The sequence below is a fragment of the Mirounga leonina genome, unplaced genomic scaffold, assembly GCF_011800145.1.
Source record: "Mirounga leonina isolate KUSES-001 unplaced genomic scaffold, KU_Mleo_1.0 Mir_115, whole genome shotgun sequence".
Lineage (NCBI taxonomy): Eukaryota > Metazoa > Chordata > Mammalia > Carnivora > Phocidae > Mirounga > Mirounga leonina.
The window spans coordinates 76,620,460-76,645,955 of NW_023270268.1; the positions used below are offsets into that span (position 1 = coordinate 76,620,460).

The 25,496-nt window shown below is 39.4% G+C and overlaps 2 protein-coding genes and 4 non-coding genes across 14 annotated transcripts in view; 5 read left to right on the forward strand and 1 right to left on the reverse strand.

Moving 5' to 3' along the window:
* EIF4A2 (eukaryotic translation initiation factor 4A2) lies at nucleotides 1-6,420 on the forward strand. Of its 6 annotated transcripts, none has more exons than XR_004678222.1 (12): nucleotides 164-242; nucleotides 1,076-1,124; nucleotides 1,211-1,343; nucleotides 1,624-1,763; nucleotides 2,556-2,724; nucleotides 2,817-2,926; nucleotides 3,135-3,278; nucleotides 3,582-3,719; nucleotides 3,954-4,043; nucleotides 4,266-4,345; nucleotides 4,794-4,904; nucleotides 5,619-6,420. XR_004678222.1 is itself a non-coding variant. In XM_034999780.1 (11 exons), exons 1-11 carry the CDS (start codon nucleotides 214-216, stop codon nucleotides 4,801-4,803), a joined length of 1,089 nt encoding a protein of 362 aa, XP_034855671.1. In that variant the 5' UTR covers nucleotides 1-213; the 3' UTR covers nucleotides 4,804-6,420. The 6 variants fall into 6 exon arrangements, 4 of the variants coding, with proteins under 4 accessions (XP_034855671.1, XP_034855668.1, XP_034855670.1 ...); XR_004678223.1 differs by having other exon boundaries at nucleotides 4,794-4,900; XM_034999780.1 differs by having other exon boundaries at nucleotides 1-242; nucleotides 1,079-1,124; nucleotides 4,794-6,420.
* LOC118007217 lies at nucleotides 1,454-1,522 on the forward strand. The gene has a single exon (XR_004678340.1). It is a non-coding gene; the product is annotated as a small nucleolar RNA SNORD2 (small nucleolar RNA).
* Nucleotides 3,321-3,496, forward strand: LOC118007213. The gene has a single exon (XR_004678336.1). It is a non-coding gene; the product is annotated as a small nucleolar RNA SNORA81 (small nucleolar RNA).
* LOC118007188 lies at nucleotides 3,759-3,890 on the forward strand. The gene has a single exon (XR_004678317.1). It is a non-coding gene; the product is annotated as a small nucleolar RNA SNORA63 (small nucleolar RNA).
* On the forward strand, nucleotides 4,070-4,209 carry LOC118007201. The gene has a single exon (XR_004678328.1). It is a non-coding gene; the product is annotated as a small nucleolar RNA SNORA4 (small nucleolar RNA).
* Nucleotides 4,670-25,496, reverse strand: part of RFC4 (replication factor C subunit 4) — a 26,021-nt gene continuing 5,194 nt past the window's right edge. Inside the window, exons 1-12 of one of the 4 annotated variants that reach the window (XM_034999782.1) lie at nucleotides 21,390-21,678; nucleotides 19,898-19,952; nucleotides 19,125-19,264; nucleotides 17,487-17,565; nucleotides 13,345-13,424; nucleotides 11,318-11,437; nucleotides 9,125-9,268; nucleotides 8,808-8,928; nucleotides 8,035-8,160; nucleotides 6,879-6,959; nucleotides 6,688-6,804; nucleotides 4,670-6,605 (exon numbers count right to left, since the gene is read on the reverse strand). In XM_034999782.1, coding sequence (XP_034855673.1) covers nucleotides 6,510-6,605; nucleotides 6,688-6,804; nucleotides 6,879-6,959; nucleotides 8,035-8,160; nucleotides 8,808-8,928; nucleotides 9,125-9,268; nucleotides 11,318-11,437; nucleotides 13,345-13,424; nucleotides 17,487-17,565; nucleotides 19,125-19,252 — 1,092 coding nt within the window. In that variant the 5' untranslated portion in view covers nucleotides 19,253-19,264; nucleotides 19,898-19,952; nucleotides 21,390-21,678 and the 3' untranslated portion in view covers nucleotides 4,670-6,509. Of the gene's footprint in view, nucleotides 6,805-6,878; nucleotides 6,960-8,034; nucleotides 8,161-8,807; nucleotides 8,929-9,124; nucleotides 9,269-11,317; nucleotides 11,438-13,344; nucleotides 13,425-17,486; nucleotides 17,566-19,124; nucleotides 19,265-19,897; nucleotides 19,953-21,389; nucleotides 21,679-25,496 lie in introns of those variants that run through there. The other 3 variants (XM_034999781.1, XM_034999783.1, XM_034999784.1) reach the window with 3 other exon arrangements.

Consider the following 25,496-nt stretch of genomic DNA (forward strand, 5'->3'; position numbering starts at 1 on the left):
TGTAAGATCGAGAAATAATCAAATTTGGATTTTCCCAGCCACTCGCTTAGGATATTTTCTGAGCTAAGGACCCCAGGATCACAATTTGGTGGATGACCGAAGAGCGACGAGAAAATTCCTCCGCAGAAAACGGGTTCCGGCCGCGAGCCTATAAAAAACGGGTGGCGCGGTACCGCTGTCTTTCCAGTCGGGCGCTGAGTGGTTTTTCGGATCATGTCTGGTGGCTCCGCGGATTATAACAGGTATGGGGCTGTCTCGGCGGTGGTGTTTTGGGGTGAAGGTCATATGGCACCGGCGGAGATGGTAACGGACGGCGTGGAGGCAGGGAGCTCGGGATTCATAGGCGTTTCTTTGGGGTTTAGCACCCCTCTGCCCTTCGAGAAGCTTCCATGATGGGTAGGGCCTGGACTGCGGGGAGGCAAGGGTACAAAAACGGAGTGGTTGGAGGGTGTCTTTTTTTTTTCTCCCCAAGACGCTTTGAAACCCCGGCCGCTTCCCCTGCCCGTACGGAGCAGGTATAGTTAAAGCGGTGGCGCAGTCAGCAGTCGAGACAGTGCAACGGGGCCCGAAGCTTTATTTGCGGCGGAAGGCGCGAGTTGCAGTGCTCGACTTTAGGTGGGGTGGGGGGAGGGTGACAGCGGCGCCCGCTCGCCAAGGCCCCAAGGCGGATGGGACCGCGCCGGCAACGGGGTCCGTGCGAACCGTTGGCATCGCTCTCGCCAGGCCTCGGCCCGCGTCAATCACCGCGGCTTGCGCAGTGTAAGGGGCGGAGCTCAGCGCGTGGAGCTCTCGCGAGACGGTCTGCCGCCGAGACGGGAGCGCCTGGCGCTCGGGCCTGGGGGAAGGGCCGGCGTCCGTGGGGCCTTTCCTGGGCGTCCCCTGTTGCCGGCCTTCGGGCAGGCGCGCACCGAGCATTCCGTGCCCTGCAGCGCCAGCTTCCTTGGCTGCCGTGGGGGTGTACACGTGCAGGGGAGAGTGGCCCGACGAGACCGGCTGTATAACAGGGCTCTCCCCTAATGTGTAGTAAAGGATGGCTGGGGAAAGGCATGTTCTCTAACTGCAGTATTCTTGTCAGCAGAGAACATGGAGGCCCAGAGGGAATGGACCCTGATGGTGTCATCGAGGTAAGAAATGGTTGTTGATTTTGAGACGTTGGAAAGGTGAGCTTGTTCATCCCATTTATTCAGTTTCTTGTATATGTAATTTACAGAGCAACTGGAATGAGATTGTTGATAACTTTGACGATATGAATTTAAAGGAGTCTCTTCTTCGGGGCATCTATGCTTATGGTTTTGAGAAGCCTTCAGCTATTCAACAGAGAGCTATTATTCCTTGTATTAAAGGTAAAAGAACTAGTTATCACTTCTTAAAAATGAATTAACTGTTCTAGAAAGACCTGGACCGTAAAAGGGAAAATAACTTCTGGGGGACTAGCACCTGTTTGTATTCCTTAAAGTGAAATGATGGCAATCATCTTTCGGGACTGACCTGAAATGAAGAGAATACTCATTGCTGATCACTTGATTATTTGGGCATAATTAATGTTCCAAACGGAATACATGGTGTGAACTAGAAGTGGCGGTTTGATGTGGGATCGGTAAATATGTATCCTACTTTTTTTAGGGTATGATGTGATTGCTCAAGCTCAGTCAGGTACTGGCAAGACAGCCACATTTGCTATTTCCATCCTGCAACAGTTGGAGATTGAGTTCAAGGAGACCCAAGCACTAGTATTGGCCCCCACCAGAGAACTGGCTCAACAGGTATTGATAGTGTAGTTCAAAAAAACTGCTTGCGTGTTGCATAGGTTTCAGGTTTCACAACTGTGAAGAATTTAAAACTTAGTGTAAATTGGTCCTATCAGTAAGAGCCCTCCTTTTTAATTGTCCATGCATGCAGGGAGTTTTTGTTGAAAGTTAAAAATAGGAACTGGGTGTGCAGGTACTGGTTGGCAGGGTTGTGTAACAGATTTGAGAAACCAAAGCTTTTCAGGGTGGACTAGATCTGTTCCCATTTTTAAGTTTGAATGCAGTTGTGCAACATGAAAACTGCAGTGACATGTTATCATTTGACTGTCTCAGTAGTTTGTGATGCATCTGTTGCATGCTATGTTTTCAAAGCTCACTGCTATATTGGCTTTGAAGTAAAACCTTGCTAATGAAATTAGGTTTTATTAAGGTCAAGAGGACATAAGGTCCAGTATTTTGGGAAAAACTAAAGTATCAACAAGTTGTCCTAGATGTAATGGCAGAGTTCCACTATTTACACCTTCCTACACAATGAAAAGCAATGTGGGAAATGATTTAACTAAAATCATTTAACTAACCTAGCTGGTATCTGGGGCAACAGGATCCCAAGTTTGACAAGGCACAAGGAAGACATGTTAAGGGCATTTTATCATGAAGCAGTTAGATCAGTCTGCATTTTAAGCTTGGAGTTAAGTATTGTGCATGCCTAGAAGCTATTTGCAGACCAGATATTTGCCATATGCTTTGGAAGTTTAGGCACAGAGCCTGTAATTCTACTGGATAATAATTAAGGGTTTTGGCTTTTAGATCCAAAAGGTAATTCTGGCACTTGGAGACTATATGGGAGCAACTTGTCATGCCTGCATTGGTGGAACCAATGTTCGGAATGAAATGCAAAAACTGCAGGCTGAAGCACCACACATTGTTGTTGGTACACCAGGGAGAGTATTTGATATGTTAAACAGAAGATACCTTTGTAAGTATTGCTGTCCAATGAGAGTATAATTGTTACTTAAATAGTATCCTTGTGCATCTAGAGCTGATAGTATGTATGGCTTGCTTTGTCAGCTCCAAAATGGATCAAAATGTTTGTTTTGGATGAAGCAGATGAAATGTTGAGCCGAGGGTTTAAGGATCAAATCTATGAGATTTTCCAAAAATTAAATACAAGTATTCAGGTGAGCTTTAATTTTACTCCCTGTCCTGTAGTAGGTTGGGGCTTAGGTTTAATGTAGGTGTACTGATGGATTTGTCCTTCCCCCCTGCTTAAAGCAATTGGTGCATAACTATACACGATTTTGTAGTGAGGCAAAGACACTAGGTCTCAGTTTGAGTGTTGTGAAAGTTGTGCTGTTTGTGTGACCATATGATCATTGTCTTTTTAAGGTTGTGTTGCTTTCTGCCACAATGCCAACTGATGTGTTGGAAGTGACCAAAAAATTCATGAGAGATCCAATTCGAATTCTGGTGAAAAAGGAAGAATTGACCCTTGAAGGAATCAAACAGTTTTATATTAATGTTGAAAGAGAGGTAATTTGTCTAATTACTTAACATTAAGATGTTCATTTTTTAGCCTTCTTGTATAAGCACTGTGCTAAAATTGCAGAAACTAGGATTGCCTTAGTTTTTGTAATAATGCTAGCAGAGTACACACAAGAAGAAAAGTAACTGCACTAGATTGTGAAGACTGGGGTGGACCTCTTTCTTAATGTCCAGTGTCCTTTGTCTTAAGATTTGGTGCAATATGTCTTGGATAGGCCTAACAGAATGAATTTCTAATGAACATGAGTTGGAAACTAGATTTTAATAACTGTTAACTTTGAAAAATTGTAGGAATGGAAGCTGGATACACTCTGTGACTTGTACGAGACACTGACGATTACTCAGGCTGTTATTTTTCTCAATACAAGGCGCAAGGTGGACTGGCTCACTGAGAAAATGCATGCCAGGGACTTCACAGTTTCTGCTCTGGTAAGAGGTGTTCTAGTAGTGGTAATTTTATTTTCATTAAAGCAGGATTTAGACTACAATATAGCTGTTAAGTGCTGTGTTGTCGTTCCCCCTGCTCAAAATAAAGTTGTTTCTTAACTATACCTGTCTGCTATACCCCTGTAGCAGCCAGGGACGCTTGGTCTCATACATGTCATTAAAATTAAATAGTTGATTTGACTGGTGATTCTTGAATTAAGGTTTGTTAATTTGCAGCATGGTGACATGGACCAGAAGGAAAGAGATGTTATCATGAGGGAATTCCGATCAGGGTCAAGCCGTGTTTTGATCACTACTGACTTGTTGGTAAGTCTCCCACTGTACTTGTTAATCTACCAAAAGTTTGTTTTGGGGGGAAGGTTTTTTGATAACCTTTACCAGCTTGGGCTCTTTGGGAGAGTAAAGACAAGACCACACTCCACAGTGGGCTATACCACTTACCATAGTTCACTACTATTTTGTGGCCTACATTAATAGCTGTCTAGTTTTTTAAATTAGAATTTGAACACCATACCATTGTGTTTCCAGGCTCGTGGGATTGATGTGCAACAAGTGTCATTGGTTATAAACTATGATCTACCTACCAATCGTGAAAACTATATTCACAGGTGAGTAGGTGGCATTTTGGCTGTTACTGTATTGGTAAAATGAATTCATGTGTGGCTTTTCTACGGATTGATTTGTTTGAAAGGTAACTTCGTATCAGGAAAGCAAAAAGACAAAAGACTTAGTAACTTGGTAAGATGTAACTAAAATTGTACTTGGGAAGATTGGTCATCTACAGTGGGAAAACAGTTGTAAATGTTGCCCAAATTGTGGACTTACTACATACAGATCAGGTGGTTTAGATCTGTTGGTCTTAGCTTACTTTTGAGTTTTTAGTGAAGTTCTTGTGTCCATGTGCTTTCTTGGTGATTCCTCTGTAGTTGGGATTTTCTTGGTGTTGTCTGGTAGCAATTTGAGCAGACCCTGGTTTAGTTATAGTGGCTTTATCCCTAAGTAAATTGAACTGTACTTTGTTATATGATGTAAAAAAAGACTTTTTAAAAAATACAGGAGTCGATAGCAGCAGTTGATGACGAGATGGCGCTCAGAAACGGCGTTGACGTAATTTAGGACGTGGAATCATAAGCGAAACAGCACACTGTTTGAATAAAGAGCGAGTCGGTATTTATATTTGTTTTTCTTTTGTCATGATTATTTGATATTTTTAAGTTGTTCCAGCCAAGGCATTTTTTTGTATGTTAGTCTCTTAGGCGGTTTGTGTTGTCTGGTTTCTATCAGGAAGGTAGAAAGCTGTTCTGGAGGTAAACACGTTTGAGTTAATTTTGAGTTACAACGTGTGAAACTGAGCAAAAAAGCAGTGATAAGTTTGGGTTACCATACCAAATACTTGTTTTCCCACTGGAAAAAGTTGTAAGTTTTAGACAGTAGTTAACCTTGCAGCATTTGTATTTACAGTTTACAGTTCCAGAGGTGCGTCGAAATGGATTTACATAACTGTTCTTTTTTGTTTTATCCCTGGTGTTTACATCTGTCCCAGGCTGACATCTGCTCTTGGCTGGCCCACTTTGGTATGGGCTTTAATTTCATTACCCCAAACACAATACTGTCATCTGCTTTAAAAGTAATGCTCAAGACACCTGATAAAATCTCATTTTGCAGCCAGACAAGCCTTGAATCCTTTTGGCACTAACTGCAAAGGAAGATTTTTTTCTCTAGATATTGATTAGCAGCTAGTGCGCTCCAATTAGAAGCACGAACTATAACCCTATTAAGTAAACAGCAGCTGATGGTTAACAAGTGGATCATCATGTTCAGTAGTTCATTCATACTCGAGAAGTAACATTCTAATTGCTCTGATTTCTTTTTCTTACACAGAATTGGCAGAGGGGGTCGATTTGGGAGGAAAGGTGTGGCTATAAACTTTGTTACTGAAGAAGACAAGAGGATTCTTCGTGACATTGAGACTTTCTACAATACTACAGTGGAGGAAATGCCAATGAATGTGGCTGACCTTATTTAATTCCTGGGATGAGATAGTTTTGAATGCAGTGCTCGCTGTTGCTGAATAGGCGATCACAACGTGCATTGTGCTTCTTTCTTTGGGAATATTTGAATCTTGTCTCAATGCTCATAACGGATCAGAAATACAGATTTTGATAGCAAAGCGACTTTAGTCGTGAGCTCTTGTGAGGAAAGGCATTGGCTTTATCCTCTTTAGAGTTAGACTGTTGGGGTTGGGTATAAAAGATGGGGTCTGTAAAATCTTTCTTTCTTAGAAATTTATTTCCTAGTTCTGTAGAAATGGTTGTATTAGATGTTCTCTATCATTTAATAATATACTTGTGGACTAAAAGATATAAGTGCTGTATAAAATCAGCCAATTATGTTAAACTAGCATATCTGCCTTTATTGTGTTTGTTATTAGCCTGAATAGAAAGGCCTTTAAAATTGATTTTTTTTTTTTTTTTTTTTTTTTAGAAAGCATTTGAATGCATTTTGTTTGGTATTGTATTTATTCAATAAAGTATTTAATTAGTGCTAAGTGTGAACTGGACCCTGTTGCTAAGCCCCAGCAAGCAATCATATCCTAGGTAGGGTTAAATCCCCAGTAAAATTGCCATATTGCACATGTCTTAATGAAGTTTGAATGTTAAATAAATTGTATATTCACTTTAAAGGTGCTTTGGTCATTTTATTTTTATCAAATCATACTTAAACTTTAAACTTGAGTAGCTTACAAAATTGTATCTTAGGAAAATGATCCTTTCAGCAATTCTGAGTTAACTGCTGCATCACCATCGCACAGAGGCTGATGAGTTGTAGATGTTCATCAGCACCATCTGCTAAGCATTTATCTACTTCCTATAAGAAAACTAAAAGTTAGGAAAATTTGCCATGGAGTCATATTTAACACATTTTGCTGAAATGTGAAGTGCCTACTTACAGCAAGTTTTTCTGTGATAATGGATTTCTGTTTATCAGAAAGGTTATCATTTTCTACGACCACATCATGAAATTGATTTACAAGCTGAGTTGCTGCATGGCCCTCATCAATTAAGTCCTGCAACAGAAAGAGTTGAATTTAGTAGGATCATAATTTTTTCCTTCCCCAAAGTTACCTGTAAAGTGACTTACTTTTACCACAGCTTCTAGTTTATCAAAAGAGCCACTCTGACACGCAGCAAATATTCCATCAATTGTCCCAGCTGGTATTACCTAAAGTTTGGGAAGGCAAAGGAAGAACTTGGGAAGAACCTCATGCTCCTATCATGGAGCTCCAGAAAACGACTGAAGTAAGCTTTTCAGGTAACCATAACCTAACCCTGATTAGGTAATAGTGATGCATTTTGCTTTTAAAATTTTTAATGCCCCTGAAATACACAAAATTTTCTTTGCTTCTGATAGTTTCAGGCTTGGGCCCACGATGGGACAAGAACAGCTGAACTGCTCTGGGTGAGCAGCTAAAAATTCTCCCCAATGGCTCAGACCCAAGTGGTTCTAACTGTTCCTCAGCAATGGCTAACATCTATCAACTAGCTTAAAGGGAATTTAAAGGGAGATGCCCCCTTTCCTAGTAAAGATGCCACTAATGAGATTGCTTTTAGAAAGCTTATAATACCCAGAAAATTAAAGGGGACTAATCCTATCAATTTCTTAACGGTATGAAAAATATCTTACGAGCTTAAGTCTTAAAACTAGTAGTTACACTAGTAGAGATGAACCCTGACAAATGATTTCTCCAAGTGGGATATTGCCCCTTTATATATGACCCTTTGTCAGATTATCTGTTAAATCTCTCAACTGCCGTTATCACTGAAGTGTTGTGATGCTTCCAGGTTATTTCCGTGTAACACACTGTTCTAGCATAGTACTTGGCACATGCTATAGACTGTCCCTCAGGTTTCATGTTAAAAATCCCTACTGTGATACTAAGAGGGTGAGAACTTTGGGAAGTTGATTAGGTATGAGAGCAGAATCCCCATGAAAGGGATTAGTGCCCTTATAAAAGGTCTTTCTGCCAGAAAGGATGCAGCTGAGTCCATGAACTAGGAGTCTATGTACTAAGAAGTTGGTCCTCACCAGATTCAATACAGGTATCTTGATCTTGGACTGCCCAGCCTCCTGAACTGTGAAATTTGTTTATAAGCCACTCAGCTTACAGTATTTTGTTAAAGCTGCCTGAATGGATTAAACCAGCACATAATAAGCATTCTGAATACATTTGTTAGATGAAAATTTTCTAAGAGCCCCAAGCCCAACCAATATTTTTAAAATTATCTCATATTCTTACCCCAGCAATGTCTGTGATCACCTTCTCTGTGATCTCCTTTCCACCTGTTAATCGGGTAGCACTTTGAAGAAATGTAATGGCCTTTCTTAAATCTCCTTCTGACACTTTAACAAGACAAGCTATTCCCTGAAAAGAGAAAAAAATTTTTTTAACCTATGATGGCCAATTAAGACTTTGACTTTAATAAAGAAAAGTGAAAAAATGCTGTTTTAGCCGAGAGTTAGTTGGAGAAAAATAAAACTTATTTTCGGTTTTAAGGGAATGACAAAATTCATGGAGATAGCATCAGTCCAGTGGAAGGCTAGAGATCTCTCGTCTTTGAAACAAATTTGCAGAGACAAAGAAATGTTCCGTATTTCTAATCCTATTTTCTTGAATACATAAAGACGATTCAATTACGGTTAAATTCTGTTAAAATGAGTAAGGCCTACATACCCTCTTTCATCACCAAAATTTCATCACAAAATTCACTCCTCAAGTGAAATATTAGCTAGGACACTAAAATCTTATTATGCAGAGATTTGTTATCGGAGAATTTGCATTATGTGTATGAAATCTGTCCCAGTTCTGGCTCTCTGAAATATTGATAATAAACTTATAATAGTAACAAGAAGGTTGAACCTGTAATTCCTAGACATTCCAAATGTTGCTCTTTTAGCTTAACTTTGCCTGAAGGCATCAGAAATTAAAGCACCACATCTGATGCTTTTGGGACCTCTTATGAATCATCAAAGGAATTCGTAACAACAATATTTGTAATAATTAGTAATTACCTCATTGCTAATTCTGACATGTTCTTTATCAGCAATGTCTAGTAATCGCTGCTGTTGAATTTTATCTGACAGTGGTTTGAATCGGAATTTAGAACATCTAGACGTCAGAGGTTCAATTATTCTGTAAAATATCGGGGAAAAAAAAAAGTGAGTATCTAAAGATTTTCCCCCAAAGAACTCATTTTTATCAAGAACAAATCAAGACTTGATGGAGGAGAAATTACTGTAGACTTGAAACATTTACATTTTTTTCTCTCCCTAACTGGAGTTATCAAAACAAGGCTGCCTACCATCTATCTTCAGGGCAATATACATACCGACTGACATAGTTACAGATGAGACAGAATCGTGTGGTTTTAGACTCCTTCTCCATGGTACGTCGTAAAGCTGCCTGAGCAGCTGAGGTCATAGAATCTGCCTCATCCAGAATCACAATCTTAAAAGGAGGACATGGCTTCCCACTGATTCAGAAAACAGGAGTTATAATTCATATATTGTCACCAAAATCTAATTTTAGAACACTCTCATCCCAAAAAGAAACCCCATGCCCATCACGCCTTCCAGTTCTCCCAGCGGTAGGCAATCATGGATCTCTACTTTGTCTCTACAGATCTGCCTATTCTGCACATTTCATATAAATGGATTAATACATTGTCTTTTGTGATTGGTTTCTTTCACTTAGCATGCTTTCAAGGTTCATCCATGTTGTAGTATGTCATTACTTCATGTCATTACTCTCCACTACAAATAATACGGCAAAGGGATATCCCACATTTTATTCGTTCATTCACAGGTTGATGGAAGCAGAGTGGCGCAGCGGAAGCGTGCTGGGCCCATAGGTTGATGGAGAGTTGGGTTGTTTCCACGTTTTGACTACTATGACTAATACTGCTGACGAACATTTTTTAACATGTTTTGAATAGACCTATTTTTTCGTTTCTTGTGAGTATACACCTAGGATTGGAATTACTGGGTTATCTGGTAACTCTATGTTTAATTTTTAGATGACCTGCCAAACTATTTTCAAAATGTCTGTACCATTTTACATTCCAACCAGTGAAGTGTAAGGGTTCCAATTTCTCCACATTCTTGCCAATATGTTGTCTTTTTGCTAAGAGCTACCCTAGTATGCATTAGGTGGTATCTCATCATGGTTTTGATTTGCATTTCTCTATGGCTAATGATGTTGATGAGCATGTTTTCATGTCTTTATGGGCCTTTTGTATAGTAGTCCCCCCTTATCCACAGGGAATGTGTTCTAAGACCCCAGCAAATGCCTGAAGCCCTGGATAGTATCAAACAGTATATAAATATATATACGCCATGTTTTTCCTATACACACATACCTATGAAAAAGTTCGATTTATAAATCAGGCACAGTAAGAGATTAACAATAACAACATCCTTAACAATATAATAATGAAAGAAAACAATTTTAACAATATAGTGTAATAGAAATTATGCAACTGTGGTCTCTCTGAGAATATCTTATTGGACTGTACTCCCCCTTCTTGTGATGTGAGATGGTAAAATGCCTATGTGATGAGACAAAGTGAAGTATGACATAGGCACTGTGATGCTAGGTTACTTACTAATGACCTGATGATGATTATGTCAGAAGGTGAATCATTTGCTCTGGACTTCAGCTGAGTGTAGGCAAGTGAAACCATGGAAACTGACTGAAGCCACAGATAAAGGGAGACTACTGTATCTTCTTTGGTGTAAGGTCTATCAGTTCCTTTGCCTTTTAAATTGAGTTTTCTCTTGATTACTAAAATGTACGAGTTCTTTATATATTCTTGATCAAAGTCCCTTATCAAATATAGGATTTATATGCATTGTCAATCCAAGGTAGATATCAAAAATCAGTCATTCACTTTCTACAAATTCTTAAGTGTGCTCTGATATGAATTTAAATATATACCAGGTTCCAAAAAATTTAATCTTAGAACTGTGCCACATAAGGATTATAAGTAGCTGACTAAACATCCTTGTTTAACTCAGAGCAGTCCTATTTAAATTATTAATAATTTTCCTCTTTTACTCTAAAAGTGTCCAGTTTGGACAATAACTTAATATGGTCACCCTAATTAGGAAATATACACTGAAGCTTAAGATATCTGACAGAACTTTTTTTTATAATACAATAACAAAAATCAGGTGTACCACCAAACTACCAAATTTGATTAATAAATACTCCTTAGACAAAACATAAGTTCAAAACCCTTGACAGCTAAACAATTTAAAATTAGGTATTATAATGGAAAGGTCATTTCTGGGTTTAAATAATTTAGATAAAGGGACATCTGGCTGGCTCAGTCAGTAGAGCAAGCAACTCTTAATCTTGGGGTTGTAAGTTCGAGCCCCATGTTGCTTGTAGAGATTCCTTAAAAAAATAAAATAAAAAAATATACAATCTAACATGAAAAAGGAGTTGGACATTTGGCAGAAACGTATTTTAAACAAATGCAATGACATGGTATGAAGAAGGAAAAGTGAGCTTTACTTACTCTGAACGACTTCCTGACACAGTTAATTGAGCAAAATTCTTCACTTTTTCTCTAACTACTTGTATTCCACGTTCATCGGATGCATTTAACTCAAGAACTCTTAATCGAAAAAGTTCAGGCCTATGTCAAAATGAAACAAGTATGAAAAATAACAGAGCATATAAGTAACTGAGGTTTAAACCACATTTTAACAATTGCACATTCTGTAGTAGTTTAAATCCACCTAGTAAGTACTAGATAGAAGGCATGCAATCACTTTTGTATTTTTTATTTTGTAGAGACATGCAGTTTAAAAAACAAGTAGATGGTATCACATAATTAATAAAATTTTAAATCAATTTTCCACTTAAGATTGTATCATAAACATCTTGCCATGTCATCAGAACCACTGTAAATACCATTTTAATAACTATATGACATTCTATCCTATGATTATACCATCATTTACTTATTCTTCTATTGTTAGATATTTAAATAGTTTTAAATATGGTACAATTTTAAATAATGCTGCAACACAGCATATTTTCAATTATTTCCATAAGGTATAGTTTCTATAAGGACTATTACTGGATTAAAACATGAACAGGTTTTTTTTTTTTTTGAGTTTAAAAAAAAATTATTAAAAATAGCTCACCATAGGGTCATCTGAGAAATCAAAAGAAAATTAAAATAACTGGCACACCCTGCCAAGTCTTTGTTTTTGAAAACTTTCCTCTACTTTACTATACACGTATTTATTTTTTAATTAAAAAAATAAGAACTGGGACTTAGTTTTGTCTTTAGTTTTCCTAAACAGTATGATAACCTTCTAAGCATTTTTCTATGGGCACATTCATAAAGCTCTGTGCATATATTTTCCATTTTAAAACCACATATACTATGAAATGTGTAATTCATAATTAAATTTCGTTCTAAAGGACAAACATTATTTTTAATAGGATATTTTAAAAATTATATAATTTGGACTGACCTCCTCTCAAAAAACTATTAATAAACTACTTGGGTTTCATTATGACTACATTGCTAAGGCTCGTTCATCAGGTTGGATCTGAGTTGTGGAATAATCAAAAAAGCTCTTTTATAATTTCCTTGAGAAACAAAAATTGCTGTCAAATAAAATATTAGGTTCACAGCACCTTCCCCTTTTTTCTTCACATTTCAACATAACTAATTATCTGTACATATTTGGTGGTTTCAGAGGTATCTGAATATTTTCACATGTGGGATTTCAGATGTACCCTTTCACCATATATATGCCTGATATAAAAGTTCTGGATAAATTCAAGATAGCCTTTGGTACACTTGATCTTAGCCAAAAGGCCGAGAAGTGATTAAGACAGACTTTGCTATTGGTGCATGTTTTAGGGATATCATACCTGGGCTGATATATATCTTTTAACTCTAGGTAAAAGGCTCCTCTACAATGGTTGATAAGCCAAGACAGTCAATCCTGGAAAAAGAATCTAAGAAAGTGGCTCACAGAGGTCGTCTGGTGTACCTGGAATTCTGCATCAACTACTACATACTCTGCTCACACTCAAGATACTTGAGGTCAAGGAGTTGGCCTAGCCACTCCAGAGGCAGGGCCTGGAAAGGCCAGAGCAAGAAAGAACTCTAGAAGGAGTGGTGTGGGGTCATTAGCATGAGACACAGCAGATCCTATCACACAAGGGCACAGATGTGTGAACACAACCACCATTAAGAGAGTAATGAAAGTATTGGCATGAATAAAGATAGGATGGGTCCTTTGGGCTCCAAAATCAAAATGAAAAAGTTAGTGATGACAAAAATCATAAGGCTTCCTATGTTGTAGTACATCAAATATTTGAATAAGGTTCAGAATGAAGATTACAAAAGATGTAGGCAAGCTTATTTATTGGAGGGGAGGAACTGGAAACGGGCCCACTGAATTAATAAAAAATACAGAAATAATAACCTTACAAAGAAACCAAATACAAATTTTTAGTTAAAGAAAAGCAGAGATTTTTGGTGTCAAGTCTTTAAAAAAAAGAGAGATTTCAACTTACCCAAAAAGCTCCCTAGCTGCTGCCAAAATGGTGGATGTTTTTCCAGTTCCAGGTGGCCCATAAAACAAGAGATTAGGGAGCTGTAGAAGTTAAATTTTATTTTTTAAAAGTTGTATTCTGGTACAAATAGATGAAAATGATGACTGAAAATGTCTATGGAACAGTGCAACAACTTCCTTAATAGGGCACATATCTGAATACAAATATTTCTTAATATAACCAGTATCAAACTATTAGTAGTTGTGAATCCTGCTTTTTCACATAATACTATACTTTCCCCCAAAATGTCTAATATCTTAAGCTGAATCAATATTTATGACTGTTTTATACCCAATATACTTAGGTGAGTTTTCAAAGCAGGAATTAGATACCTTTCTTTCTTTCTTTTTTAAAAAGATTTTATTTTTAAGTAATCTCTATACCCAACATGGGGCTTGAACTCATAACCCTGAGATCAAGAGTGCAAAGTTCCACCGATTAAGCCAGCCAGGCGCCTCGAAACCTCTTTTTTCTGAAGGGAATCTCAGGCTTCTGTCGTTCCCTATCCCACCCCTCTGCTCAGGATTGGGCAAGATTTTATATTTTGTAAGAAAGATTTTGTATTTTATAAAGATGTCCATTGCTTTAAGGGGGAAACAGACCAAATGAGACCTTCAATTTGGCTAATACAGAGGAAAAAGGAATGAAAAAGATTTATCAGGGCTCTGGATGAGCTGATGTTCCTACAGTAGTGGTGGGAAAAAAAGTTTACTAAGTGCCTGGCAGTACTCTACTCCATGATTATATACCCTGTAGGGATGCCCACATATATCAGGGAGAATTAATTAGAGGAAGAATGGGTAAGACTAAATCACTATCTTCTTTTATACCTTAAATCTCACTGGCTTGGCTCCTATCAAGCAGGCAACTAATCTGTGGTACAGATTGATAAATGTACTAAATTCTAATGAGCTCTGTCATAAAACTGCACTCTTCAGTATGTCCTTTCATGTACAGAAATCACTGCACATGGGAAACTAGGAAGCAGTTTATTTGCTTCCATTCTTGCCTAACCCTCAACCTTCCCATCCATTCTTCACCCAAATCAGATGCCCCTCTGCTTGCTACTTAAAACTATTCACTGGCTTCATACTCCACCTAGAAAAACAAAACCAGACGAACAAAAACCAACCTGTATTTATGAACATCCATGATCTGCTCACCTTTCCAGGCTCCAATTTACAATGAATTCCAACAACTAAGCACTTACGGCCTATCCCATCCCCCAGCTAGGGTCTGACTGCTTTTTTCCTGCTTCGCCAACTTCTACTACATTACAAGTCAGAAGCCTTCCCTGACAACCCAATCTAAAGTGGAACTCCTCTGTTACTCTCTCTTTGTTGCACTTAATTCAACTTGCAATTATTTATATACAACAATTTACAATCATTGTTCTTTATTTAGTGTTTTGGTTTAATTGTAAAATATGTCTACCTCACTAGATGGTAAGCTTAAGGTCAAGAACCTTATTTATTGGGCGCCTGGGTGGCTCAGTTGGTTAAGCGACTGCCTTCAGCTCAGGTCATGATCCTGGAGTCCCTGGATCGAGTCCCGCATCGGGCTCCCTGCTCGGCAGGAAGTCTGCTTTGCCCTCTGACCCTACCCCCTCTCATGTGTTCTCATTCTCTCTCTCTCAAATAAATAAATAAAATAAAATAAAAAATCTTAAAAAGAACCTTGTTTATTCATATCTGTATTCTCAGCATCTTGTATAGTACTCAACATGTGTACAATAAGCCAATGTACAGATAAATATATTAACTGAAGACTATTACATTGGTAGCATACAGCTTAAGATATAGGCTATGAGTTTTGCTACTTAAAAACAAACACCAAAGAACCTCCTAAGCTTTTTGACTGGTTTTGGTATCAAGGTAATGTTGTCCTCATGGAATGAATTTGGAAGTTTTCCTTCCTCTTCTATTTTTTGGAATAGCTTGAGAAGAATAGGTATTAACTCTTCTTTAAATGTTTAGTTGAATTCACTTGTGAAGCCATCTGGTCCTGGGCTTTTGTCTGCTGGGAATTTTTTGATTACTGATTCAATTTCATTACTAGTAATCGGTCTATTCAAATTTTCTGTTTCTTCCTGATTCAGTTTTGAAAGATTGTAAGTTTCTAGGAATATTTATCCATTTCTTCTAGGTTGTCCAATTTGTTGGTATATGCTTTTCCATAATATTCTCTTATAATTCTTTGTATTTCTGTGGTGTCATTTGCTATTTCTCTTCCTTCATTTCTGATTTTGAATCCTCTCTTTTTCTTGAGGAGTGGGGCTAAAGGTCTATCAATTTTATTTATCTTTTCAAAGAACCAGCTTTTTTTTTTAATATTTTATTTATTTGAGAGAGCGAGCGAGAGAGAGCATGAGCGGGGAGGTGGGGAGGAGGAGAAGCAGGCTCCCCGCTGAGCCAGGAGCCCGATGCGGAGCCCGATGCGGAGCCCGATGTGAAGCTCGATCCCAGGACCCAGAGATCATGACCTGAGCTGAAGGCAGACAGTTAACCAACTGAGCTTAACCAACTGAGCCACCCGGGTGCCCCTCAAAGAAGCAGCTCTTGGTTTCACTGATCTTTTCTATTATTTCTTCTTAGTCTCTATTTCACTTATTTCTACTCTAATCTTTATTATTTCCTTCCTTCTGGTAGCTTTGGGCTAGTCAATTTGCGTATGTGAATTATATTAAAATTCCTAGGTTTTTTCATCTTTAACTATTATTTTGATCCATGCATACCTCAATATTTGTAATAATTCATCCATGTAACTATCACATACAATAACTTAACTTCCTTAAAAACGGTAAAATTATTAAACCTTACATTATATAACAGTAATATATATGGTGTACACAAGAACTGTATGCAGAATATTAGTTCTTAAAACTGATTTCTGAAAATCATCTATTGTAATTCTACTTTAAAACCTGTAATTCTACTTTAAAATCTTTTAATGTAAATGAAGGAGTGCTCGCTTTGGCAGCACATATACCAAAGTAGATGAAAGAATGAATTATTTTTCTTTACTCTGTAGAATTTAAAAAATTCCTTCATCTTTAAGTTTTACAAAACTTAGTCTGAAAAGAAACATAAGATATTAAATAAGTGTTTTAAAAAAGGAAGTTCCTAATTCAGCCTTGTAAGATAGGTGGTATAAAGTCAAGAACTGGGTCATAATCCCACTACATTTGCCTCAAGGGTTGAGAATATGGCCAATTAAAATATATCTTGTCCTGCAATCTGTGTAATTATTACTACACAATTAAAACTTTGTGTATTACAATTAAAACTGTGTATTATAAAATTAAAAGGTAAAGGTATTTGGATGAAATCAAAACAAAAATTGGCAGAGAAAAAGATTTTAAATAGTTTGATAAATATAACTTCTTTCAAAATATATACTCTTATAGTGTAATTCCAGGAAGTGAATAATGGCAGCAAAAGCCAAAAGAAACTCTAATTCAAAGTAGCCAGGTTGAAAGGAAGGAAGCAAATCTTCCTGGGGAATAAAGCAAAAACCATACCCCACTTTCATCTGCAACTTTTCCCCTTCTTTCACTGAGCTCTTAAAGCACTTCATCATACACAATTTTAAACTGCTAATTCTTATGGGGTTATCTTGTCTCTGAATCATCTAAAATGCAAGTCATTGAAGAATTTTTTTTATCCCACATATGGACAGAAGACACAATGCTATAAGCAGAATTAAATACTCATTTTTTGTATTGTAGTTCAACCAAATCCTAACATTAGGTGAGCAATTACACTTTCAAAGAATCTCTGACTCTTCTTTATAGTACATATTATTATCTATTATTCTCTTATTTATTTGGCTTCCATGATTATTCTCTGTGTCTCCCCACCAAAATCAAAGCTCATGAGGAAAGGGACCCAGTATGTCTTGTTCAGTGGTCTCTACTTAAATACTATGTAACAATGCCATAAGATAGGAGATGCTCAATAAATATTTGAACTAATATACAGCTAGTATTTAAGGGGGGCAGGAGGTTATGAAAGGAAGGAAAAGAATGAAAACAATTAAATCTTAATTAAAAAAAATTTAAATCTTAAATCTCCCAATGACATGAAATATCATCTGCTACTCACATCAGCACCTTCTAAAGACTTTTTCAGCACTGCAACTACTTCTTCCTGGAAAGCAACTTCATCCACACATTTTGGGCGACTGGAAAAGAACCCAAAGAGATTATTTAGTATATTACAGTAGCCACAGAAATGTCTTAAGTGTTCCTTTTGCTAAAATATCAATGATAATACTCAAATATTGGTAATAAAATGGGAAACTTTCATAACTGGAAGTAGGTGGAAACCTCACTTGTATTTGCCTTAAGCTAATACATACTGAAGGAGTGAAGTCATTTTTCCCTTTATAGATGCAGTTTACATCTATAATGCTTACAAAAACTAAGCAAAAAGATCTTATTACACCACAAATGTCAACTGGTTAAAAATTTAAAGTGAACACTTGCCCACAAAGTAATATATTTTGACAAGATCATGCACTTAAGCTGAAAAGGAAGAACTATTTAATAACCTCAGGACAGACAACTATTTTGGTTAATATAGTTAATTGACTAATACCAATTTCATCCATCACCTAACTGCACAAAAAACGCCTAACCAGTCATTTGATTGAGAGCTAACTAACAAATTTAACCAAGATGAAGTATAATAACATATAATTTTCATCTTACATCATTAACTGGTGATTTTAAGAGAAGCTGGAACAAAGTTATACTCCTAACCCTAAGATTAGGCATTGTGCTTAATTAGCTAGCCCTTCTTTGATTTATACATTTCTAATTAATAAGGTCAATGCCAGGTAGGAATTTTAGGTCAGATAATGTTTTCTAGGGAAACCAGCATAAGTTATAAGCTAGAGTTTCATATTCAAATACCTGGGGCCAGGGAGGAAACAAGAGTAAAAGAAGGCAGAGTATAAGGCAAGAGAAAACAGAAGGAACTACAGTGAACTGAGGTACATATGACCTTTCCAGAATGAGAAGCAGTACTCAAGTCCAACTAACTACTGTCAAATGAGAACCTGCATCTAGTTCTGCCTAATCTCTTGAGAAGCTGAAAAGCTAGATTTTTTTTTCCTTTGTATAATTTATTTTTTTAATTAAAAATCCAGATTTTTATGTGAAATTTCCCATTTTAAAAATCACTGTTAGTGCCAAACTAAACATATGAGGGTCTTATTTGACCTGTAAGTAATCCACAAACTTTTGATAATAATTGAGCCTACACCAGGGGTTACAACTACTTGTCACAGTATCACTTAGCTGATTGAAATTGAAGTGCCACTTCAAGTGTTGTTTTTGCCAAAAACGTATAAGCAAAAACTCAACGATTTCCACCTATCTGTAATGAAAGGTTCGGGAACAGATTATTTGGATTTATGTAGAACTCCTGACCAAGAGCTTATGGCCACATTCTAGAAATTCTGTTTTCTCTTGCTGTATCTCAATCCCTAAAACCATAGACCTGAGTTATAGGAAAGACCTTAGTTCATCTATAAAGCAATTAAACTAGATCATCTGAAGGTACCTTCGGTTGCAAGGTTCTAGGACTTACATATTTGGGCGATTTTCAAGGACATCTAAACAAAGCAAATCATCCCCCTCTTAAGTAACAACAACAATAACAACAACAACAAAGTGACTAAAACTGGTTAGAGAAGTAATTTATTAACTACATCAAGAAAAATATAAGCATTCTTACTATTTTTCCACCCATGGAACAGGTCTGGTTTTCTTGTTCTCTCCACTGCTTCCAGCTGTGGCAGCTACTCCTCGATCCTTCAGTGACGGTTTAGTACTGACAGATGTGCCTTTTAGAAAAGCCTGCATCGTTACTTCACCCTGACCAGATGCGAAACAGGAAAGTTCTTTTGAAATCATTACGAGAAAGTGGGAAAGCACACCTAGCACACTTAATCTTGTGCAAAATACTCCAATAATTACTTACTAAATAAAGGACATCACCTCACGACCTAGCAGCCCCTAAATGTATTGTACTGAGAGCTACAGGGACAATTAAAGAGGCCAAAGTGCTTAAGGAACTTAGAATCTATTTATAGTGAGAGTTACAGATCAAAGATAAATCTTATGACTGAAAAAATTTTAAGAGTTCCTCACTTTTTGACAAATATGATGTCATTAGTGGCCAAACTTTGCATGGGCATCTACAGTCTCTTCCATTCCAGTCATGGACCTAGCTCTAGCTCAGACCCTGGAATGGACTTAGCAATGAGGAGTGCTGGGACCACAAATGAGAACTTTCATTTCTTTTCCTGGGCCTAGAGCTCCATTCAAGGGCCTGTTTTACTGGAAGAGCCAATGACTGCCTTCAGAGCCTATTTTGTGTGGACGGTTGGGCCGGGGACTGTGTTGTTAAAATGGAAACCGCTCTTTTGCTAATAACATGCTCATCTGAAGAAACCAAAACAAAGCAGAAAAGTATGAGTTGTTTTAAAAAGTCATACAAAATCTTACCCAAAAGGTAACGACTATTAACGTTCAGGTAAACTTTCTTCTAGGCAGCAGGAGGCTGTTTTAAGGATAGAAAAGCATCACTACCTTGCCTGAAAATCCCCAGCATCAGTGGCAATTCTACTTTTTTCACTGCTTTTCCCCAGTGCCTAAAGCAGTAACTGGTGCACGACAGATGTTCCATAATATTTGGTGACTGAATTACCATTTATAAGACTCACTTCCCCTGCTATAAAAGGAGTTAAGGCCTATTCAGTAAGGCAGTTAATAAAAGAATAAATAAATAAAAGTTAAATAAAAGAATTGTGAAAGCCCACATGCTCTGTTGGTGGTAATGTAAACTGATGCAGACAGTATGATAAACAGTTTCCTCAAAATGGAGTTTCCTCAAAATACTAAAAATAGAGCTACTCTATGATCCAGCAATTCCAGTATTGGGTATCTATCTGGAAAAAAAACAAACAAACTAACAACCTAAAATCACTAATTCAAAAAGATATATGCACCCCTATGTTCAATGCAGCACTATTTACAACAGCCAAGTTATGGAAACAACCTAAGTGTTCATCAGTGGATGAATGGATAAAGATGTGATACACACATGTAATGTTACTCAGCCATAAAAAAGAATAAAATCTTGCCACTTGTGGCAACATGGATGGACCTTGCAAGTATTATACTAATATAGGCAAGTCAGAAAGACAAACACTGCATGATTTCACTTACATGTGGAATCTAAGAAACAAAGCAAACAAAAACCCAGACTCATAGATACATGGAACAGACTAGTGCTTGTCAGAAGGGAGGAGGCAAAAAGGAGGAAGGGGGTTAAGAAGTACAAACTTCCAGTTATAAAATAAGTAAGTCATGGGATGTAATGTACAGCATAGGGTGTATACTCAATAATTTCACAAACGTCTAATCACTGTTGTACACCTGAAACTAATACTGTATGTCAATTAGACCTCACTTTAATTAAAAAAAAAAAAAGAACACAGAGAAAAAGCATACTTCTGTGTACACGTACTTCTGTGCTTGGCATTTGGATACTCAGTAAATAAATGGCTAATAACTGTAAACAGCCGAGCTTTTTAACGTTACTGGATTACTCCATCCCTGCCGGATGCAGTAATTACTAAACAGTACTACAGCTCAAAGCAGGGCTCTGAAAGATGCTGTACGGAGCTACCACTGCGCGAACCAGTGCGGAAGGGGAAGACATAGCAGGGGCATTAAGGGCGCAGGAGCTGAGGAAAACGAAGGCTACCCTCACAATTTCTCGGGCTGGTCACCTGTATCCCCAGCTCCCCGTACTCCCGGGCACTGCCTGGGCCTTTCAGCCTCTCGTCCCCGGAGGGTGGACGCCACCGGCTCGTCCCCGGGGCTTCCGGGATAGGGAAAGGGCGAGGTGGTCGCAAAGTCCTAGCTCCGTTCCCAGCTGTGAGACTATCAGGCCTAGGAAGCCCCGAGCCGCCACACCGGGTGACACACTCACCGCTGTCAGCACGGTCGCCCCAGTTCCCGCCACCGACCGGCAGGCGAAGGGCAGGGCGGGAATACGCGGGCACGGCGCGCGTCACTTCCGGCTTGTCGCGCGCTCTCCTGGTCCCCGGAGCCGCTAACTCGTGCGCCGTTTTATTTGCACAGGTGAGACGGGCTTTAGGGACACCCCGACTGGAGCGAGAATGACTAAGGAGGTGTAAATAGAGTTCCACCTATTGTCGTGCATTCCTCCGACTGGAGGCCGCGGGACAAGGAAGATTGAGCGGGACAGACGCGGAGGGGCGGCTGGGGCGATGGACCGGCATGCTCAGCGAACGTGGGCGGGGAGGGGTCTGCGGCTGCTTCCATGCGTGGGGAGGGGCGTGCTCTTCTGTCCCCGCTGTCCCCGGAGGGCGTCAGGAGGCTGGCTCTCTTTTAGGCGCGAGTGTGCAGACCCTGTACCGTACTGTGGACGTCATTGGTGGCCCTGGGGCGTCTCACAGACTTTTCTGCGGCGACACAGCTCGGCTAAAAACCTGCTTCACCCCAAAGAAAGATGGGGAATGGAGAGGGTGGAGTCGGCCCCTCGCCAGAAGAGGGCACCCTGATTATCCTGTCCTCTTCCTCCAGCTTCGTCGTCGCATGGCAAACTGTGCTTTGAAGCTAGAGACGTCTGAAGACGATGTCTTTGCCCTTTTGAACGCTTATGGCTTGTACCTCTATTACTAACTGGCCGTTGGTGAGAGGGAGCACCTCGGCATGCGGATAATAGTCATTTTCTAATTCCAGAACTCTGCCCAGAAATCTGGTGGTGCAGACCACTCAAGACAAATTAAAAGACTGATAATAATGTTTAACCCCACCATGATACATGCCCTGTGGGCTCCAGGCAAGTCTGAGGACTCCCTTTTTATCTTTACCCATTTCTTATCTTAGTTCTGAAATTTTCTTAAATCTAACTGAAATCTGACCCTTTTTAAATGCTACCTTTGCTGGGGCGTCTGTCTTCGCTCTGGTCATGATCCCCCGGGTCCTGGGATGGAGCCCCTGCATGGGGCTTCTTGCTCAGCGGGGAGCCTGCTTCTCCCTCTCCCTCTGCCTGTCGCCCCCTCCCCCCGCTTGTGCTCTCTCTCTCTAATAAATAAATAAAATCTTAAAAAATACTAATAAATGCTGCCTTTGCTGCACACCTTTCCCCTAGCCCATAAGGGTGAGCTGGGTCTTCTCCAAATGAATGGCTATAAATTTTGTTTGGTATAATCTCAACATGATATTCATTGTTAATTTTACATGTTTATTAATTTCTCTTTTAACAAAGCTTATGACACCAAGGTCAAGGTCCTCATTGGAAAAAAAATGGGATGCTGAGACTTGAAATAGGGTCATCTGGGTTGATGCATTTGAAAATCTTAAATTTCCATACTTCTTTAAATGCTGTTGATAACAGAAGTAGCCCATTCTTCCCTGTTAAAGGCTGATGCTTTTCTCTTGTGGATATATGTATAAGCTTGATGATGCAGAGGTTTCTGCCTTCTAACACAACACATATATCTCCTTACCCCTCAACGGTGTACCCCACTCTCCACTCCCGACCACCAGAGCTATAGTGAGGACGAAGAAACGCTGGGCTGGCTAGTGGTAGAAAAGGACTACATGCTGAAGGAGCTGCAGGACTGGTTAACACAAACTGACTGACAAGTAGGAGAGCACATATGGTACTGTGCTGGATGGAAAAGGGAGAAAAACCTGTGATGTGGGATATAATATCCTGGCAAAGCGTTCAGGTGATAGTATTTGGTTGTCCCTTGGAAACTTGGAGAAAGCAGTGACCCACACTAAGTAGAAATGCCCTGCAGTGGCAAGCACTGGGGGAAGAAATCAGACACTTGACTGGGATATACTACATACGGCCAAAAAGCTACTAGCCTCCTCTGTTCTTAGGATACGGTGTTCTTGTCCGAAGTGACAAGGGATGTGCTAATGAGGGGGGCTCCAGTATTGTTAAGAAGCAGTGGAGGGCTGCCCTCCATAGGCCAAGGCCACTGGTAGGAGATGTTAGGATGGAGCAGGGTTTTTTGATGGGGACAACAGAATTCCAAAACAGAAGCCAGACGGCAATACTTAACTCTCAAAAGTAAGCCAGGTATAATTGTTATCATGAGTGGCAATGTCAGAGGCAGTCAGAGAGGTCTGACTTACAGAGAGCTAGGGAGGTGATTAATACAGCATAGCATCCTGAGAGACATGATAGATGAACAGCAAATGAGAGTATTGCTCAATCTACAGAACCAAAATAAATCCAAGATGGATGATCAGGAGGCTGACCTGCCACGACAATACAGCCATGACAATAAAAAGTCTTGATCACTCTCTGTTTCCAGACCTGAACTGGTTTTCCAACCCAAATCCCATTGACTGACAGAGAAGCTCACAAAAAAGAACCCTGCAAACACCATGGCAAAAAAAAAAAAAAAAAGAGGTAATGTTTTCCTTAGTCCTTCTCCAAAGACTTTTACTCATATAACTATACACTGAAGGAAGAGGAATACAAAACCTTTCAAGGATACATGGTCTGAGTTGGATACATGGTCTGAGTTGAGATATCTAGGGGCCCAAAGCATCTTCGTAACTCCCCTCTTGGGAGTGGGGTGGATAAAGGATAGGATAAATGGAGTTCTGACTCAGGTCTGGCTCATGGTAGGTTCACCTACTCCACACGCTCATCTGCTGGTAATTTCCCTCGTTCCCAAAGGAATAATGGAATGGGCATGCTTAGGTATTGGCAGAACCCACATTGGTTCCTTGGCCTGTGGGATAAGGGCTATCATAGTGGAGAATGCCAAGTTGAATCCACCTGAAACCATTCTACCCTTCGCAGCCAAGACAGTAAATCAAAAACAATACCATATGAAGGGATATGGCAGATATTAGTGCTACCCTGAAACAGCTGAAGTAGGCAGGAATGCTGGTCCTCATCATAGGCCCATTCCATTAACACAGTATGTCCCCTACAAACACTAAGTGTATCCTGGAGGATAACAGTGGGTTACCATAAACTCAACCAAGTAGTAGCCTCCCAACTTCAGCTATGAGCCAGATATGGTATCTTTGCTAGATCACATTAAAATGGCTTTGGACACAGAGTATACGGCCATCAATCTCATAAATGTATTCTTTTCAATCCTCATTAGGAAGGATGATCAGTGTAGTTCACATTCACATGGGACAGGACAAGTATACATTCACAATGTTGCCTTTGAGCTATGTTAAATCTGCCCTTTCCTAGAATATAGTCTTAAGGACCTGGACCATCTGGACATTCTGCAAAAAAACACATTCATGTATTATATTAATGATCAGGTGAGCAAGAAGTGGCAAATATACTGGAGGACTGGGTAAGACCATGCAAGCCAGAGGACAGAAAAGAGGCTAAATGGTGATTCAGGGGACCATCACATCAGGGAAGTTCTTAGGGATCCAGTGGTTTGGTGTAAGCTGGGACGTATTCTCCCGTTCCCACCAAATTAGGACAAATTATTATCTCACACAACTAAGAAGAAAGCACAATGCCTGGCAGTCCTTTTGGTTTCTGGAGGCAGCATATTCCATATTTAGAAGTACTGCTCTCACTTACTACTTAGTGACAAGGAAAACTGCCAGCAGATCCAGGCTGACGTGCAAGCATCACTGCTGCTTGGGCAGTGCAATCAGTGGGCAGTACAACCAGGTAGACTCTCTGGTATTAGAGTTATCTGTGGTGAGAAAAGATGCCATGTGGAAAAGAGTAGAAGCACAACATAAAGCCCTGGGGTCTTGATGCAGATCTATGCCATCTGCAGCAGAGAATCATTTGGAAAAGAGATCCCCATGTGCTACTGAGCCCTGGTGAATAGATTAAGCATCGAACTAGGGGACATTAAGTGACCAGATGTCCAGCATTACCCGCCAGGAGCTGGGTTCTGTCAAATTCACCAAGGTTGGGAGGAACCAGCAGCATTCCATCACAAAATGGAAGTGGTAACCCTGGGAACAGCAATGCACAGGGACCTGCATGAGCAAGTGGCCCAAGCTCCCATGTCGCCTACCATTCTGTACCAGTGCCTCTCTCAGCTGACATTTC